Genomic DNA, 18,800 nt, shown 5'->3' on the forward strand with positions numbered 1-18,800 from the left:
ATTGAAAACCAATGAGCCAGATAGTAAGAAGATTCTTGCAGAGGCCAGAGCTGTGTCCGATCTACTTTAGGTGGTGCTGGACTATAACATTATTCATTGAGGCAGAATAGGTGAATGGAGGCAGATCTGGCTCCTTTTGCTGCAAGACAGCTTTGATTTGTTTCACTGGCCAGGTAGGTAGGCCAGGACCTAATTGAGTGGGGTTTTGTTTTGTTTTGTTTTTAAAACCATATACCATATTAAGTCCTTGAAATATCTGTTCACTGAATAAAATGGTGGGTGCCAAATGCTTGCTCGGGTTAAGTACGTAAATACTGGAAGCATTATAGTGCTTATAGTTTGAGCCTGAGAACATTGAGATGCTTTATAAGTCTGACCTGATGTCTCTGCTTTGTATTTTCCCGGGTCCCGTGTCTCATCCTAGCTCCAAACATTCTACTGGACAGGCTTTCCTTTTGCTTTGATTCTCTGGTTCTTAACCATTCCTTTCTTCAAAAACTGAGGTCAGTCTTGTATCTCCCTTCATTACTGACCCTCCCATGTCCACAATGAATGGAGTTGAAACTACAATGATTACAACCAGTGCCTTTTTTGTAAAAAAACAAACAAATAAAAAGCCACAGTACTCAACTGCCCCTTCCCCACCAGCCAGTCCTATGGCTGGGGCTGCTCAGGCGCTGGTACTCAGTACTGGCAAATACCAGCACAAAAAAGCACTGATTACAGCACAGAATACACAGGGTAGAGTGCACAATTTATATTATTTTATTACAAATATTTTCACTGTAAAAAAGATAAAAGAAAAAATTGTTTTCAGTTCATCTCATTCAAGAACTTTATCATCCAGTCTCTTTATTGTGGAAGTGCAACTTACAAGTAGACTGTTTTTTTTAACATAACTGCACTTAAAATTGTGTAAAACCTTAGCACCTACAGATCTACACGGACTTACTTCTTGTTCAGAAAGTTGCTAAGAAAAACAAGTTCATTTATATTTATGGGAGATAAAATTGCCCCCTTCTTATTTATAATGTCTCAGGGCAGCATTGTATCTGGCATTGCAAGGTATTTATATGTCAGATATGCTAAACATTCATATGTCCCTTCATGCTTCCAGTTGTACCATGCAAATATTTGTAACTGAAATCAATTTACCTGAAAAACTAGGAAAAAAATCCAAAAACGTTTGTAACAAATTTAAATTGGTATTCTATTATTGTTTAATAGTCTAATTAGTGTGATTAAAACTGTGATTGAGACGTTTTAAATCTAGATAATTTGATTTGCATTAATACCATGAGTTAATTATGATTTATTGACAGCCCTAATCTACAAATATGTGATAGATATTTTTGCAAGCTAGAACTATGTGGAATAATGAGTAATAAAACAAATTATGATAATGTTGGTGGGGAAAAAGGCAGGTTTTTAACCTATGTAGCCTTTGGTAGCTGCATGTTAAACAAAATTTAGATTATATTTTTGAATGCAGAAAAGGAAAGAATACCATCATTTTTTAGAGAATAGTATCACAAGGGAATTAGACTGGTGTCAAGCGTGTACATTTATGAAGGTTACCTACCATAAGATGACATGTAATATATCGGAAGAACTGTTTGTGCCAATTGTGTGCACAATACAGAAGCCTGTGAGTTAACTTTTTACCATTTTGAGTGTTGGAACCCATATAATTTGAAAGACATTTGTGTCACCATCTCATCTACTGTAAGAGACTGAGGGAGGAGCTTGAAAAGCCCCAGACCTTTCATGTTGTATTTACAAAGGGGAAATCTAAATGTGCCAATGTGATGTCTTGCAGTCTGAAATACCAGTGTGTGGCTCTACCCTTGAAGCTACATCATCTAACTACATAATACAGTTGAAGCAATGGGGCCCAAACAAAGTTAAAACAGCCTATTCAGGTGCAGATTCCACTTCCCTTGTCTAGCATGGTCAGGAGCTGACTGGTCCCAGAGAAGAGAATTTGTAGGACAGATAACGTTCCCTGCCACAGCTCCCAAACTGCCATTCCCCACCTCTCTTCCCACCACTGGGCTGCTCCCCAACCTTCTGTCCTGGGGCTGCCAGGAGAAACTGGCTCAGGCCCATGCTGGGGATGCAGCTCCAGCCCTGGGCAGATGCCACCCACCCCATGGGGCTGTGGGGTAAAGCCAGTTCTAGCTGTGGGGGAAAGCTGGCTCCAGGCCCGGCTCCAAGGGGGCAAGCCTCCTCTGTGGGGCCTGGGGCGAGGGAAGCTGGTTCTGCCCTTAGCTCCACAGGGTAAAGCTGACTCCAGCCCCAACACCATGTAGCTGCTGGTGGGCACCGGCCGCATGCCTGCCGCCTCACGCAGGTTGTTGTGGGGACATGGGTTCCACTGCACCACCCCTGCCCCCAAGGCTGCTGGAGGAGGTGGATTGCATCCTCCTGCTTGACTCTCTGGTGCAGTGACAGCCCTCGTCCTGCTGGATGGATTAACAGAGAATGCCGGATTTAGGAGTTTCTACTATAACAGTAAATTTTGCATAGCAATGAGGAGATATGAATTTCAGTACAAAAGCAATAAGCTGTGCATTTAATTGGCTGCTATTTTGTATAATAGCACTGGTGCCAGCAGTAATAAATGGAAAAATATTGTATCCCATTCCCAGGTTTCATAATATCCCTGAAATTCAGGCAGTTAGATTTGTGGAATGAAACTATTAAGTTGCTTTGTTTCCACCAACATTGTCATAATTTGTTTTATTAATTGGCAAATTTACACTATTTTATACTTGACAAATATACTAACAATAGCTTTCATACCGTACACAGGTAAGAGTTGCTCTTCGAGTGTTCCTTTAGGTTAAGAATACATGTTTTGCAAAATTGATGACAGCTGTTCTTGGAACCTTTGTTCATATTCCTGTAAATTCTCCAGGTCAGCAGTTTCAAACTGACATTTCAGAAAGCTCAACACAAGCATTGGTGTCTTGAAACAAGCTTCTTTTTTGTCAGGTTCTCTGACACACATGGGCTGGTTTCCAGTCCTCCACAATATGATGGTCAACAAAGTCTTAGCAACAGTATGAAACCGTAGCCTTTACAATGCTGGAAACCTGGGGCAATGTAACTGTTCTGGAACTAGCATGGCTAACAGGGTAAGTAACACAGTTGCATGCATAAAGTCACCATATATCATTTTACAATCTCTTTTTGGGGTACTTGTGCTAATCCATTATCAGACCCAGGTTCTTGTTCAAGACAATCAGGTTGATTACTTTTCTCTTCTGACAGCACTCAGAATTTGGACTCTTCTGTGACTTACCTGATTTTGGGGGTAATCCAAGAATAATTGCCTTCATGTTGGTGATAAGCATGAGGGAAATTAATGGACCCTCATCCCACCCCATCAAGATCATGCATGTTTTTCTTTCATCATTTTTGGTTTCCTATCCAATTCTATTACTTGTTTATAATTCAGATTTAGACTTTCATGTCACCCCACCTTTTATATAACCAAAACTGTAACCCTGCTATCGGCCTTATTGAGGAATACCATAGTCTTACAAGAGTTTCTAACAGTGGTTACATTTGGGGTGTGTAAAATCATGGAAGTTTGGCTACAAAGGGACATCAGCAAAATTCCAGAACCATACTGCTGGCTTTCTTCTTCTTATTATATTTATACACATTATTAATCTGTCATTTAGTTTCAGAGCCCTCCACCCTGGACTCATGGCCTTCCACCTTCCAGTCCTATTTAAAGACTTGCATTTTGGATCTTGGATTTAAGCCTTCCCTCCTTTCCAGAGTTCCTGAACAGCCCACCGAAAAGCATAAGAATTATTTTGGTTCTTGAAAAGAGCCCTTAAACAATCTTTGTCATGTTCCCTTGCCATTTGAAACACTGATATACTGTGGGACTAGTTTTGTCCATCATCTTGTTGAAACCTTCTCCACAGCTTGAGGAAAATGGTATCTTTTCTGTGGAGGTTTGTATTACTACTTGATTCCCTGCTTGCCAATCCACATTTTGGCCCTGGCCACACCATGTGTGTGTTACTCCAACAGTCATACCCTGTTCTTGAACCATTTTTACACGTTTCCTTCAACATGTACCACAGCTCCATTACATATTTTTCCATTGTCATCCCCTCAGCCAAAGGTCCTTTTAGTAGCACCGTAACCAAAATTCTGGAAGACTCATTTCTCTGCCCATCATGGCTGTATATGAACTGATCCAGGTAATTTTACTAATAGTTGCTTGAATAGCCATTAAAATTCCCAAGAAACAGCCACCCTGTCTACCTCTAGTTTCACATACCTACAGGGCTGGTGGCAGACTTCACTGGGACCTGGGCGATGGGGTGGGGTTTTGGCTGCAGGCTCCCCGGAAGGGAAGGGGCCTCAAGTGGAAAAAACAGAAGTAGGGGCAGCCAGCTCCCCGTGCTGCCTGGACTGTGCTGGGCCTCCCTCGGCCATCCCCCAGTGCCATCTGGGCCACATTATGTGGGGCTCCAGTGGCAATTTAAAGGATGTGGAGCTCCATGCCCTTTTAAACTGCTGGGCCCAGGGGCAACTGTCCCCCTTTTGCCCTCCATTGGAAGCCCTGCCTACCTGTTTCCTTAACCTACTCTATAAGGTACAGGTCATTCATTCCATGTTACCTATACTTGTAGCCAGTGCTATTTTTCTAGAAAAAAAGCTGGCAGAACTCAAGTCCCAATCTGCCCCTCCCACCCCCGCATGGGCCCAAACCACCACAGGAGTCTTAACTGCCCCCATGCGGGGCCCAAACAGGGTTGCCAGATTTTCAGAATGCTTATGAGGGACAGTGTCCTTTCTCTCTCCCAGCCCCAGCCCCAGCCCCTCCCTGCTCTAACCCAGTCCACCTCCCCTGGACCCAAAGCCAGGTACCGCCAGCCCTGTACTGTAACCCAATCACCCTTCCCTCCTCCAAAGCCAGGCAAACCCAGACCCCGCTCTAACCCAATGCCTTCCCTCCCCTCCCCCAAAGGCAAATACCCCCAGCCTCCCCACTCTAATCCCATCCCCTCTCCCATCCCCCAGAGCTAGGCACCCTCAGTACAGACTGAATGTGGCAACTTACCAAAGCTGCCACCGCAGCAGGAGCACATGAGCCGGGGCCTGAGGAAACGTACTCTGTGTGAGCCACACCAGCAAGAGCTGCGAGCTGCACTGGTTGGAGTCACACCAGCCAGAGCAGCGCCCCCGTGAGCTGCACTGACAGGAGCTGTGCCGGCTGAAGCCGGGGCCTGTGTGAGCTGCACTGGAAAAATGGCAGCGCTGCTGGCTCTGTGGGCTGGATTAAAAAGGCTTTTCAGGCCAGACTCTGGCCCGCAGGTTAGACACCCCTGCCTAGCCCCATGCCATGCAGGGCTCCAGCCCTGGCCCTGTGACATGGGGGCTCAGAGGAAGAGCTCTGCTATTGTGCAAGGCTCTGGCCCCAGTGACTTGGGGGAGGGGGTGCTCTCACCCCATGGGAGGTCCAGGGGGGCCTTGGCCCCACACCATACAGGACTCTGGGCCCACTCAAGCCTCCCCTTTCCTGACCCCAACTCTGGCCCCAGCCCAACCACACACCTGAACAAGGCCAGGCCTGGCAGCAGCTTCCCAGGGGGGCAGCAGGTGGAGGCAGGCGGTTCAGAGCTGCATGTTAAAAATAGCGGTGGTGGGAGAAAGTGGCAGAATGCTGTTCTGCGGCATTGTTCCGGAAAAAAAAACGTGTTCATACGCGGCACAGAATGTAAAATTTCTTGTCATTTTAAACATTTTGCAGGTTTCCTTCAATGTAAGTTAGGTAAAGTGAAGTCTCAGGTCTCTTTCTATTACTGCTGGGAGGCTCCACTGTGAAAATGGTTATTTACCAGAATGTTAGCTGTGGCAATTGACTGTATTTTTCCTCATGGATATGTTCTGTTCCAACTCGTAAACATAACTGCAATTACCTGTGTGTGTGTGTGTGTGTGTTTTCCAACTAGTAAACATAGTGACAATTACCTGTGTGTGAGTATGTGTGTTTGTTCCAACTAATAAACATAGCTACAATTACCTCTGTGTGTGTGTGTGTGTGTGTGTGTAAACATGCTTATTCTTAGTTTTTAGCAAGTGGGGGTCAGGCAAAATCAATTGTAATCTCTCCCAAGGCCCCACAATATGAATTGATGGTCTGAGGAGCCCCTTTTCCTTCTTTGCAGGAGGAGTATTCTAAGCACAACCTAGTCAATTGTAAAAGTAACTTTCTGCATTACTTTGCATACCAGGCCATCACACCAGGTTCTTTTACACTTCAAACAGTGGTATTCCTCTCTAATGTCCCCTGCAGTTCACATCACATAAGATTCGCGAGACTTTTTTCCATGTATTCTCAGGTTGTACAAATACTGCAACTTCGCCTTCTTCCAATGTCAACAGGGCCCATTTTTTAGTATGAAAGCTTTTTCTTCCACCTTGATTTCCAGATTATTTATTACCAGTGTCTTTAATTTTCAAATGTCCAGATCTTGGTTTTGTAATTAAAGCTGATCCGTATTTTTAGGCTGGTCAGTAATATCCTCTATAGCACTTATGTCCTATATTCAAGATTTAGAGAGCACCAGTTGTGGTCCCCTTCGAAATGGCTCCTTTACAGTGCTTCCTATCCCTTTATTGCCTACACTCTATGGCTGACTTTGTGCACTAACCTTAATTGCTTTGATCTTATTTCTCTCCTTCCTTAGCGCACACCCAGATTTCAGGCAACAGACTTGCATACCTAATGGGTTTTCCATCCCCACTCAAAAATCCTCTGGATAACCACCAGGGTAAATTGTTTGTCAAGCTATCTCATCCCCACTTGGAGGCTGAACAGATTACACCAGCTCATTTCCTAGTGCCAGTAAAATGATTGATTGTTTCAAATACTGCAGCTTCACATCAGGCAATACAAACCCCTGTGCTTTTTCCTGTGCTTCTACATACCATATATCAAATCCCCGTACCTTCCTTGACATACCTAGCTGACCTCCCCACATACAGTAGGATCTCTTTACACCTTTCCTTTTGTTCTCAGTTTACTTATACTCCCTGCCTGCATGGATTATGGGGAATGACCACTTTTTCCTCTTGATAGCCATTCATAATCCTCTTCTCCTACCAGTATGCCCAGGGCTATTTCTTTAACTTTAGCACTGGGCACATATTCTAACATAACTGTTCACAATTAACTCCTGTCTGGGAATCTTTTGATTTCACATCCCTTTGTCCTTTAACTTTCCTGACATCAAATAGATCAACAAGATGTAGTAGGTAAGAACTACTATTTTCCCTGTTCCCGTAAGTGGTGAAAAATGACCATATTCAGTACCTAAATTTATCTATTATCCTGCTGTCCTTTGTTCATTTTTGTCCTGCTTCAGTTGGCTGATGTCACGGCTGATCCTCACTCTGACACTCTGAGTGCAGAAGACTGGGAGCCCACAAGAGACCTTACAAATACCATGCCTCTATAGTCTTCTGCTTAAAAGCTTCCCAGGGTCACAGGTTCCCTGGCCCTGGAAGGTTGCTGCCACCACCCAAGCAAGAAAAAAGTCTCTTTAAAACCCAGGAAGATACACTTGGGATGTCTCCCTTGGGGGGACCCCAAGCTCTTAACCCTCCTTTAGGAGAGAGCTTGAAAACAAAGAGGAAGAAATTAAGCTGCAATCTGATAGTTGGCCTTTCAGTCTTAGGCCTGGATATACACAGACGCTCCTCTAAGACACAGGAATCAAATCATTGCCTTAAAAAAAGTAATTTATTAAGGAAACAAAAGATAACATATATCATGAAAGGGATAAAGCATACTTGGTTGTGAGGTGTTATAGAACAATTTAAGAAAAAAGTAGTAGATAAAACACAGAGAATTATTTCCCTGGGATTCAGTTTTGAAGTTACAGTGTATAGCAGGGTACATCGCCCAGCCTGAGAATGCCAGCAACAAACCCAAAATAAAAGATAATCTGATTGCATCTGACTAAACATTTGCTTTCTACTTACAAATGCGTGTGCCCAGGTCATGTTGTGGCCTGCATATTTACTGGATTCATTAAACCTGCACAGGATTAAACATCTCTGTCATGCTTCCTTCAGAAATGGGATTTACCATATTAGCCAGGTGTCCCATGGTCTTGGCTACCCAGGGGGCCATCTAAGCAAAAACATTTTATGCAACTCTCCCTTTTACATCCTGTACCTAAATGTTGGGTGCACTTGTGTGTGTTATTCAGTGTTTCATTTGTCTCAGATACAAATACTTCCGGTGGTTGCAAACCTTCCTGCCACAATGGTTTTATTTAGCATAACCTACTTTATGATTTTTGGTGATAGAAAAACAACCCTTTTGAGTCTTATAAAACAACTTTATTGTAATTAACTCTACCTAACAGCTAACTACATGTCCATGTTATATGCAGTACCATTTTGCCTTATTGATCCTTCAGAACCACGGGAACAGGACTCCCTATATGGCGTGCCATAGGCAGAGACCTTAAAAGAATGAAAGAATTTAAATACCTAAGATGAAGTATGCTTATGGTGTCTGCTAAAGCAACCAAGTATGCTTATGGGGCCTGGTAAAGCTTCATAGTGATGGAAGCTGACTCCAGGTGTGTGACAAAAATCCCACTAAAATAAGGTCAAAAATTATGATTGTGTACACTTTATCTTAATGTTCAGAACAGAGACTTGGCCAAGCACAAGAAAATCAGTATGTGCTACACCATGTAAATGTAGTTGATGATAGGGACGAGGCGGATGAGGTAATATCTTTTCTTGGACAAACTTCTATGGTGAGAAAGAAAAGCTTTTGAGCTTAGACAGAGCTCTTCTTCATGCCTGGGAAACTAACTCAGGCTATGTATACCCTACAGCCTATGCTGACACAATTCATGTCACTCAGGGGCATGCATATTCCACTGCCTGAGCACCAGGAGTGACAACCATATGAGTGCTCATGTTCACAGTGCTATGTCTGTGGGAGACCTTCTCCTGCCGGCATGGCTTCTGCCGTTTGTGGAGGTTGTTTCATTATGCCATTGGGAGAAAGCTCTCCCATCAGCATACAGCATCCTCACAAGATGTGCTGTAGAAATGCAGCTGCATTGATACAGCTGTGCAACTGCAGCATGTCTAGGGAAGATTTACCCACAGAATGTCATGGCTCAACACAAGGTGCTACAGATTGTTTCAATGAAGCAGGTAAGACATATTTTAAGGGACCATTCAAGGTGAAGGAGCTCATTAATACCCTCCAGTCAAAGGGAGAAAAGGAAGCAGGGGAAGAGGGGTACAGAGGAGCACCTGGAGTATGGGGTTTAAGTGGGTTGTACATTGTGATAAACCATAAATTCAGGGCCTACATTCAGCCTATCACTTTTAATGTCTAGCACAGTTATGAATTTAAGCTCTTGGGCTCATCTTTTGAAACGGTTGTGCAAGTTTTCTTTGCGGATGAAAACTGAAAGGTCAGATACAGCCTAATTGCTTTGTGAGAAATGCTCACCCACAGGTGCTGTGGTATTTTGGTCTTTTATTAATTTCCTGTGCGAGTTTATTCAAGACCATAGTGATTGTCTGGTTTCACACACATAGTTACTTTTGGGGCATTTAGTGTACTGGATGAGGTATACCACATGCTGTAATAGGTATTTGTGGACCCCATGGATTTTGATATGTCTTTGTGAGGGGAAGGGACATCACTGTAGCAATGGAGATGGGTCTACAAGTTTTGCATGTGCTCTTCTGGGAGGGTTAAGGACAAGGTACTTATATGGTATTCTCAAGAGCAAAGAGAGCCTCTTCCTATGTAAGGGGGGCAGGAAAGGAAGCCTATGTACACCAAATGCCTATATGTACACCTCCCACATGCACATATGCACACAGAGAGCTGTGTGAAACAATTTTTGTTAACTTAAATTATTCTAGTATTGCTTTCAGTTATACCAGCAACCTGAGCAATACAGCATCCAACACTGGAAATCAACAATACAGCTGTCACATTATTGGATTTTAGGTTGAACATGAAGAACAATCCATTGTCCTAGGTTTGCACCAAATCTTGTGCCAAGTGAGGTGTCTAGTGAAAGCTGTAGATTCGCTGAATCTGTTTACACTGTTTATGTTTGTATAAGTTTTGTTTGTGGAGTTATAAGTATTTGCTCTGTGCTTATGTTTGAAATTTTGTTTTCTGGGAGACCACAATAGGAGGCATGGCAACTTATTGTGAAAAGGTTCCTAATCAAGTGAAGCAGTACTTGATAGACAAAGGGCCTTATCGGATTCCAATCAGCCACTGAGCAATCTGGCTGTAAGTTGTAACCCAGCAGAGAGGCAATGGCACATTGCCTAAAAAGATCTTGGGCAGGTGACCTGCTTGTGTGACAGGCTCCATCTCAGACATGCTTCAACACAAGGAGGGACAATGGAATTCCCTCCACATTGGTAACAGTATAGAAAGACTATGAGGTTCCTCAGTCTTTGTCTTCATTCCAGCTCATCACTTCAGGAGCATCTTTGCTATGGACTGAGCCCAGGAGGACTGATAATCCATCCTAACTAGGATGTATTCCAGTGACTTTTAAGATAGTAGCCTACTTCATCTCTGCTGCACGCCTGCATCAAGAACTTTGTGATTGGTGTATATAATTTGATTGCTTTAACAATTTTACTCTCAATCTATTCTTTCCTTTTTTAATCAACTTTTAGATTCATAGTGTGCTCTTTTGGAGAAGATCTGAGATATACATTGACTGGGGAATGTGGCTGGTCCTGTGGGATTGTAAGAACCTGTTTGTATTTGGTGAGATTGGTTTTTATAACCTCCCATTGGTGTAAGGAGGGATGCTGATTGTGGCACAACAGAAGCTGAGGAAATTGCTTATGTGACTTCTTGCTGGCCAGTGTGGCAGCATTAGTGTTCTGTGTAACTGGTTTGGTGCCTTATAATGGAGGACCTCCAGTCTTGGGCTGTAGGTGGCCCTTTTTTAAGCAATTCTCCCTGATTTGGTTCTCTCAACTGTGCCTGGAGAAACCATCGGTATTAAAACAGCAAAAACAGTCAGAGGGATTATTTATTTTTGTTTTTGGGAGGCTGATAAAATACTTCCCTTGTGGCAGAGTTGCAGTCCTCCTGAAAGATCAGACAATTTGAGACAGCATTACATCCCCAGTTCCCCTGGACAGAATCCCAGAAGTATCAGCAATAGGTGTCATCCTGCCCTAAAAGTGACACTAAGCAAATGTCTGTAAAGGTTGACCTTTTCAGCTGTCTGCATTTAAAATTATTAGTTAGCGTATTTAAATGAGAAGTGTAAGAGCATAGTTACGGGAGGATGGCACAACAAATAAAAAGCTCGTCTAAAAGTGCTGAAAAGAAGTGAAAGGGGATTGGAGCCACCTAGATAGTTTTAGCCTCATTCCCAGTCCTCTAGAGCCATTTTTCCACTCTTTGGATATAGCTCATTTCCTTATTAATTCAAAAACACCACTGCAGCACACATAAAGGGCAAAGGCAACTTTTTTCGTCCATTTTATCAAGTACTTCAGAAGAAGATATAAAACCTGAATGGACAGCACTGCAGGAACAAAATTCTTCCTAATCTTGACTCAGTTAGAGGTCGTTTTATGAATATATTATCTTCAGTATGAACTAACTGCGAAAGCAGATTTATTGGGTAGATTGAGTTATTCCAACTGAGAAACATCTTTGAGTGAATGAGAAGGGCTAAATGAGAAGAGCGATCACTAGCAATGAGCAAACAGAATGCTTGGGGGAAACTGGTTAGCAATTCTATATAGAGGAGTGATGGCAGATCAACACTCGGGTTAGAAAATGAGATCCAACAGCTTCCGTCTCCTATTTGGCTGCAGAAGCACGATAATTGTACAAATCCAAATGCCAGTGTCCTCACAGGGAGAAGTCAGTAGTCCTTGTAGCTCAGTAAAATCTTTAGTAGTTGTCTTGTTTAGAAAAAACAGCCCAAATCCGCACATCACAGCTTGCTTTACCAGTAGTTCGTTGTTTAATGGGCTATTCCTGCTATGAAACATAACAGATCCAAGCAGCACAATGCTGTGAGAGCTAAGAAAATTTCATTGTAGAGGGTTAGGTTAGTCTCATCCTCCAGGGTAAAATTCTGGATGTAGTAAATTCTGAATGCGTGATGTGGTACAAAGCAGATGAGTATTACCACAATGAAAAAAAAACTCTTCATCTGAGCCCTGAATTCCATATGTGAATTCATGTCAGGCCAATACTTCATTGCCAACTGAAAGATGACAGCTAATTGGATTAGGGAGAGAGCAGAGACTGTTGCCACCAGAATACCAATAAAGCAGTAGTTTGCTATTATCATACCCTCCTCTTGCATACCTCTGTGGAACTGAAAGCATTTAGAATAGTTATAGGTTTTAGAGGAGCCATAGTATGACAAAAAAATTGGGAAGATAATGACAAGTCCCACAAGCCACACAGCAGTAATCCAGGTTTTGGTGTGCCACCTCTGAAATTCCAGTCTCAAGAGGCGTATTATAACAATGGCTACATAGAAAATGAAGGTGATGTACATGTGGGCATAGATCATGCCACTAAACGCTTTGCAAGTGAACCACCCAAATTTCCATTCAAATGAAATGTAATAGGTAAGACGGAAAGGAAGGCTGAATAGGAGAATGGAATGTACCACCATGAGATTGATGATAATGGTGGTCATCACAGACTGTATATTCCTTTGAAACAAGAGGCGGGACATCACAATGATTCCAGCAATGCCCCCTGCCAGATTGACACTATATAGTGCTATCAAAATCACATGCAGGCTCTTCGAGTTGTGTGACAGGGTTTTGTTGGAGGGAATATCTGGTGGTGCTGAGCTCGTGTTAAACATCTTCATAGTTTTCTTTTCAAGGCTACCTAAAAATACAAGAATGGAATATGCCTTTCAAAATCTCTGTTTAATTTGTACTTTCCCTATGGATACTCTTGCATTTTCAAAGTGTAGACCAGCACGAATTCAATAAATAACATTTACTGGATTGTGTATTGGTGTACTCTGAACCTGTGTTGCCAAAACTAGGGAACATCCACACTACAAATGTGTTCTGTCTAGAATCTGTCGACACAATACAGCTGTTTTGTCGGCAGAGGTCTGTCTTGAATATTGAGGCATAGAGCCTCTGTAGACAGATTCTGTTGACAGAATAGCAGCATAGATGGTCTTCTGTCGACAGAGGAGTCCTCCATGGTGCCAGCCACCTGGGGCTGGGAGACAGTCTGTCCACCACAAGCAGAGCTCTATGCTCTGCTTCTCCAGTTAGACTTAAAGGGACAGCAGCCCTGGAAACCCCATACAGGGAAGTAGGAAGTGTGTAAGCCACCCAGCTAGCACATGTGCTTGCAGCCTGCCCACAGCCATGCCTTGCAGCCACTTCACAGGGATGGCAGCAGCCTGGCCCAACACGGAGCAGGGAGAGGAGCTCCTGGATTCACTCCCACTTGGCCAGGAGGAGGCAGGCCCTGTCCTGGATGGACCCCAAGGTCCAAGACCTCATCAGCCTGGGGGCAAAGGAGACATTACTCCTGGACCCAGCAGCCAAGAGGCAGAATGCCCCAGGGATACAGCCAGGTTGCAAGAGCCTTTGCAGACCAGGAACACCCCACCCAGACCATGGAGAAGGTCCAGGCCAAAATTAAAGAACTCTGGCAGGGCAATACCTGGGCTTCGGATGACGCCCATCACTCAGGAGCATGACAGCCCAATTGCCCCTATTACAGGGAGCTCCACAAGCTCCTTTGGGTGGAGGACACTTTACCCTACCCCAGCTTCCTGGACACCTCTGTGGAGCCCCCCCCCACCCCCCAGAACCAGAGTCCCACCTGGGGGAGTAGCAGTCTGAGGGTGAGGGCAATACTGCCTCCTTGGCCAACAAGAGGACCCTGGCCATCAGCATGGAGTCAGGTCTCTCCTTCAGCCAGGACACCTCCTGGGCCTCACCAGCCCTTTTCAAGGTCATTGCTGGTGAGTACCCCATGGGGCACACACCCCAGGGCTTGAGGGGCATGGGCAAGAGTGGGGCATGCCACGATCCTCACTGTGCCAGCTAGGGTGGGATCCCACCCTGCAAACCCAGCACCTGCACATGTGCTCAAGGTACCATGGTTCCCCTGGTCTGACCAGACATCTGCAGGGCACAGGCACCAGCCTGCTGCCAGCCCCAGGGGAAGCTGACAGGGCCACAGGGCCCTGGGGTGGGGGAGGCTGCCTACCCTGACGTGGCTGCAGATGAGACAACCACATGGGCAAGGGCTGAAGCCCAGACACACCACCAGGGACTGCGACCCGCTGCTCACAGGTATGCCTGCGGGACACATGCAGCACCCACACCCATGGATGTTGCCCTGAGCCACATGCATGTGGGGATGTGGGGAGGACCCAGAGGCCATGTGGAGGGAAGAACTTGCCATCTCATCTCCTTTTCCCCCCTCCAGCTGCACCGTCAGTGGGCCAGGCAGGCTCCACCTCTTTGACAGGGCCAGCCTTGGCTTCAGGGTGTTCCCCATCTCCTTTTGCCTACCCCACCCCTTTAGATCCCCTCCTGGGAGGTCACCCCCCCAGGCAGCAGCACTGTGAGTGAGTGGGACAGCCTGGTGCCCTTGGGGCGAGGCTTCCCCCCTTCCCATTCTCCCCCCCAAGCACCTCCACCCCAGCTCCCTGAGGGTCCCCATGGGCAGAGCCTGCAGCCCAGGAGCACCTCAGCTGCATGAGACTGCACCGATGGTAGACTTCCCCATGCCAAACTGGTTCCCAACAGATCTGTAGCTGTCTGGGGTAGCCAACTTCCAAAGGGCAATGGCTACCCTCTTTGGCAGGGGGCTGGTGAGCTGGAGGTGGGTGTCCTCCCTGTGGAGGATGGAGGCAAGCCAGGCACATACCTCCAGAAAGGTGTCCATCTGCATGAGGAAATTCTGGAGCCAGTGCTGGTCGTCACACTCACCCATCACCAGCCAGTCCCACCACTCTGAGCTGGTGGTGTAGCGCCAGACACGCCTGCTGACTGGGGGGCGTGGGCGCTGTTGCAGCAAGGCACAGCAATGATAGCTTCCTCCTCATGGGAGGGGTCAGGCTCATCCCTCCTCTGGAGGAGAAGGACGGCAGGGCAGACATGCTGCAGAAACTGCAGCAGCCATGGGCGTGGCCAGGGCAAGCCCAAGGGCTGCTCTGGCGACATAGCTAACTGGAAAAGCCAAAATCTCTCTCAGTAAGCCTGGGAGCCCTGCACTAGCTTTGCTGTCCCTCCAAGAGGTATGTAAGCCTCAGCATGGGCTGGGAACAAGGCCCTTTAAAGGTGGGCTGGGCTGTTGCTCCAGGAAGCATTTGGCATCCATGCAACCCTGACTTCCAGGTCATTGGAGCCCACTCTGTCAACAGAGCAGTCAGAGCATGAGGACACTCTCTGTCGACAGAAGGAGTTGACAGAGGGAGCCTGTATTAGGTGTGGACGTGTTCTGTAAACAGAGGTTCTGTCAGGACAGATCTGTCAACAGTGACTTCTGCCAACAAAACTCTAGTGTAGATATAGCTTCAGTATGTAATCTTATGAATATAAAAATGCATGGTTCTGACATATAGCACTCATTAGACCACACTTTATTTTGATACTGGTTGCAGAATTACAAGCCTTTTGTACGTGAACCTAGAGCCGTTTTTATTTTCTTTCCCCCCTCCAGATATAGGACTAGTTGGAATAGGCAAGATAGTTTCACTTCAATATTTTAAAAAGCAAAACCCTGTTATTATGCAAGTTAAATTTGAAGATGAAAACTGTTATTGGCATATGTGAACATCTTTGAAGGCATGATGTGGACCACCATGGGTCCAATAACAGCCTAATTTCACTTAGGCTAATGAAGAGCCATGCGATGGTAATAGCTTTCAATCACTAGGGCCATAGGCTGACTTATAGGCAGCAGCCTCCAAGTAAATGACTCCACACCCTACTTCCTTAACCTTTCAATCTTCTAGCTACAAAATTTTACCTGAATTCCTCTCTTTCGGGAGACAGAGAATAGCTGTGACCAAATTTCTGAAAGGTACAGGTCCACTTGGATAAGCTAAATATTAATGTATGTGTGAACCCGTATTCATAGTTACTGCAGTTATGCACACAACTAGGAACGTAGCTGCCCAGCTCCCTATTCTCAAACATAGTTGTTCAGTTTGGACACATGAATATAGAACCTGCATATAAATTGTATACATGCATGACACGCTTCCTTTTAAAAATATGGACCTTAAAGTTAAATAAACTTTGTTTTAATGGTTTACAGATTAGAATAGTAGGTTGGGCTCTGCTTCCTATTACTAAAGAACTTTGTTTTAATAACGCGCTGACTCTCATGGGTCTGGGGACCACAGACTGAAAGCCAGTCCCCTCTGTAAAAACACATTTCTCACTTCAGTGTTATAAATGTAGACCTTTAGGCTCTTTCCTCTCTTGCCTGACCTGCTCCAGTTTCTTTTGTGTACTATATGCTTTCAGATAAACACCAAACTTTCACTAAAAACTAGTTAAAGCATTTTTGGAGCAGAAAGTAAAAGATAAATTCTCAAGACTATATTGACTAAGTTGCAGTCCAAAGTCAGAAAAGGACTCCTTTTACTCTTTTTAAACATATATTTAAAAATCTTGAAAGTAGTAAAAAATGTACAGCTGTCTGAATAATTGGCAGAATTTCAAGTCAAACTTGCAGGATGGACAACTTTGATATGCGGTACACTAAAAAGAATAAGAATGTTTGTTTGTTTCATAAGCATCTGACGGAGCAAGTCTTTTCCCACAAAATCTTATGCTCCAAAATAACTGTTAGTCTATAAGGTGCCACAGAACTTCTTGTTGTAAGAACACTGCCATTTCACTCTTAAATCCATGTTCCAGTAAATGGGATTAATATTTCAAGAGGAGTTTTGAACAGTAAGCTGTTGCATTGTTATAAGCAGGATAATTACATCATTGCATGCCTACGGTTTCAGTGCTTTTCAAAAATTCATTGCTTTAGTCAAGGACAATATTGTTATTATCTGTAGTAATTTGCAACTAATATACAAAGAAGAAATGTTACCTCTTAATATGCTATTATCCTGATTTACTTTTTCTTCTCCATTTCATGCATTGCAAAGTACATTGTGTTCACTCCTTATGTGAAGAGAAAGCAACATTACTGGCCTTCCTGCAGACATACTGTTGCTTTATCTGCTCCCACACAGGAAGTACTGATTAAGTTTTACTTTCCTAAACACACACGAAGGACTAAAAGTTTCCAAAATGCCTGTAAATAGCAGAGTGGCATTTTGTTTGAGCTTGTGGGAGGTACAGGTCTGAGCACGCTCTGGATGCCCAGGAGTTAACTACAGGTTGAACTTCTCTCATCTGGCACCCTCGGAACTGGACAGGTGCCGGACAAGAGAATTTTCAGGACCACAGGAGGTTAATATTGCCTAGCACACTACCATCACTTCCACTGCTTACTGGGCTCTTAGAAGACATTTAGGGGTAAAGTAGAGCTAAATAACAGCACAGAACATGGAGAGCCAGGACTATTAACTGTAAACAAACTGTATGGGACCACAGGGAACTTGGCCACAGCCATGATAAGGGGTTGTCCAACTAACTAAAATCATGCTGGATAATGGACGTTGTCACATGAGAAAGCACTTGACTAGAGATGTTCAACCTGTAGTCTTTTTCAAGTTAGATAGTGTACCAGGGTAGCCTACCCCTTCAAAGACTCTGCGTTTTGCCACCAGCCAGCCCTCTTTGATGATCAAGAGGTTTATACTGAGGTCCCATTAGACAGCTTTCGTATTGGCATAAAACTGTCCTGAAATTTTGACACCTCCAAGCCTTTCTCATTAGCTAGTTTCACACTAGAGCTCTCGATCCTTGATTTTATTTTGTTTCTGTAAGCCTTATATGACCTCTGCTAATGCAGCTGCATATTGAAGTGCTTGGTTTAATTTAATCTTCATCATGATAACACAGAATTGTTTGCTTTTTATTATTTATATTATTTCAATTTACAGTCTTTTCTGGATGGTAACAGAACCCATGACATAGGAAATAGCTAAGATATTTTGCACTACTGCTAGCTTATCAATTAGATGCCTCAGTCTAGGGTTATAGTTAATGACATTTGTATTATTAATTTTAAATTAAATCCCACTTATTTGCATATTTCACTATTATCTCACCTCTGAAAACCCAATTACTTGTAGCCAAGCTAAGGCCAGCAATATGGTGTGTTTGGATATATTTACTTTGTGTGTGTGTGTGAGAGAGAGAGAGACAGAGAGAGAGAGAGATTCCTAGTGTTCCTTCACAGTCTTAATCTGCTTCCCCAAAACAAGTCATATATGCTGTAAAAAAAGGAAGTGATGCATCGTGGTTTATGATCTTCCAGAATAATCCTTTTAAATTACATATTTCTACGTCTCACGCATCATGAGGATATGGGTGGTTTCAATCAGCAAACAATCAGCCAGGGAGATAATGGGCACACTCAAGTCCAGGAAAATTGTTTAATCAGTTTACTAAATCAGTGTTTTGTGGTTACAGTTTTCTGAGAGAGATTTTAGACTTTTTTCTCTATCATGTATGAACAGACTGTTTGTCTCATGGGATACAAGTTCTATAATTTATCTGGATTTGCATCAGTGACATTGGCTTGGAAACTGCTCGCCTTAGCTTGCAGGTTCCAAAACTGGAGGGCATGCTCTCCAGCAGGG

The 18,800-nt window shown here is 44.1% G+C and overlaps 1 protein-coding gene across 1 annotated transcript; it reads right to left on the reverse strand.

The window, feature by feature from the left end:
• Window positions 1-12,041: 12,041 nt before the first annotated feature.
• Window positions 12,042-17,194, reverse strand: LOC142008757 (putative G-protein coupled receptor 141). Its single transcript, XM_074986049.1, has 2 exons — window positions 17,138-17,194; window positions 12,042-12,931 (listed from the first exon to the last, which is right to left on the reverse strand). The coding sequence occupies exon 2, from the start codon at window positions 12,909-12,911 to the stop codon at window positions 12,042-12,044; it is 870 nt and encodes a 289-aa protein (XP_074842150.1). The 5' UTR covers window positions 12,912-12,931; window positions 17,138-17,194.
• Between the last annotated feature and the right edge of the window lie 1,606 nt (window positions 17,195-18,800).

Source organism: Carettochelys insculpta, chromosome 2, assembly GCF_033958435.1.
Source record: "Carettochelys insculpta isolate YL-2023 chromosome 2, ASM3395843v1, whole genome shotgun sequence".
Classification (NCBI taxonomy): domain Eukaryota; kingdom Metazoa; phylum Chordata; order Testudines; family Carettochelyidae; genus Carettochelys; species Carettochelys insculpta.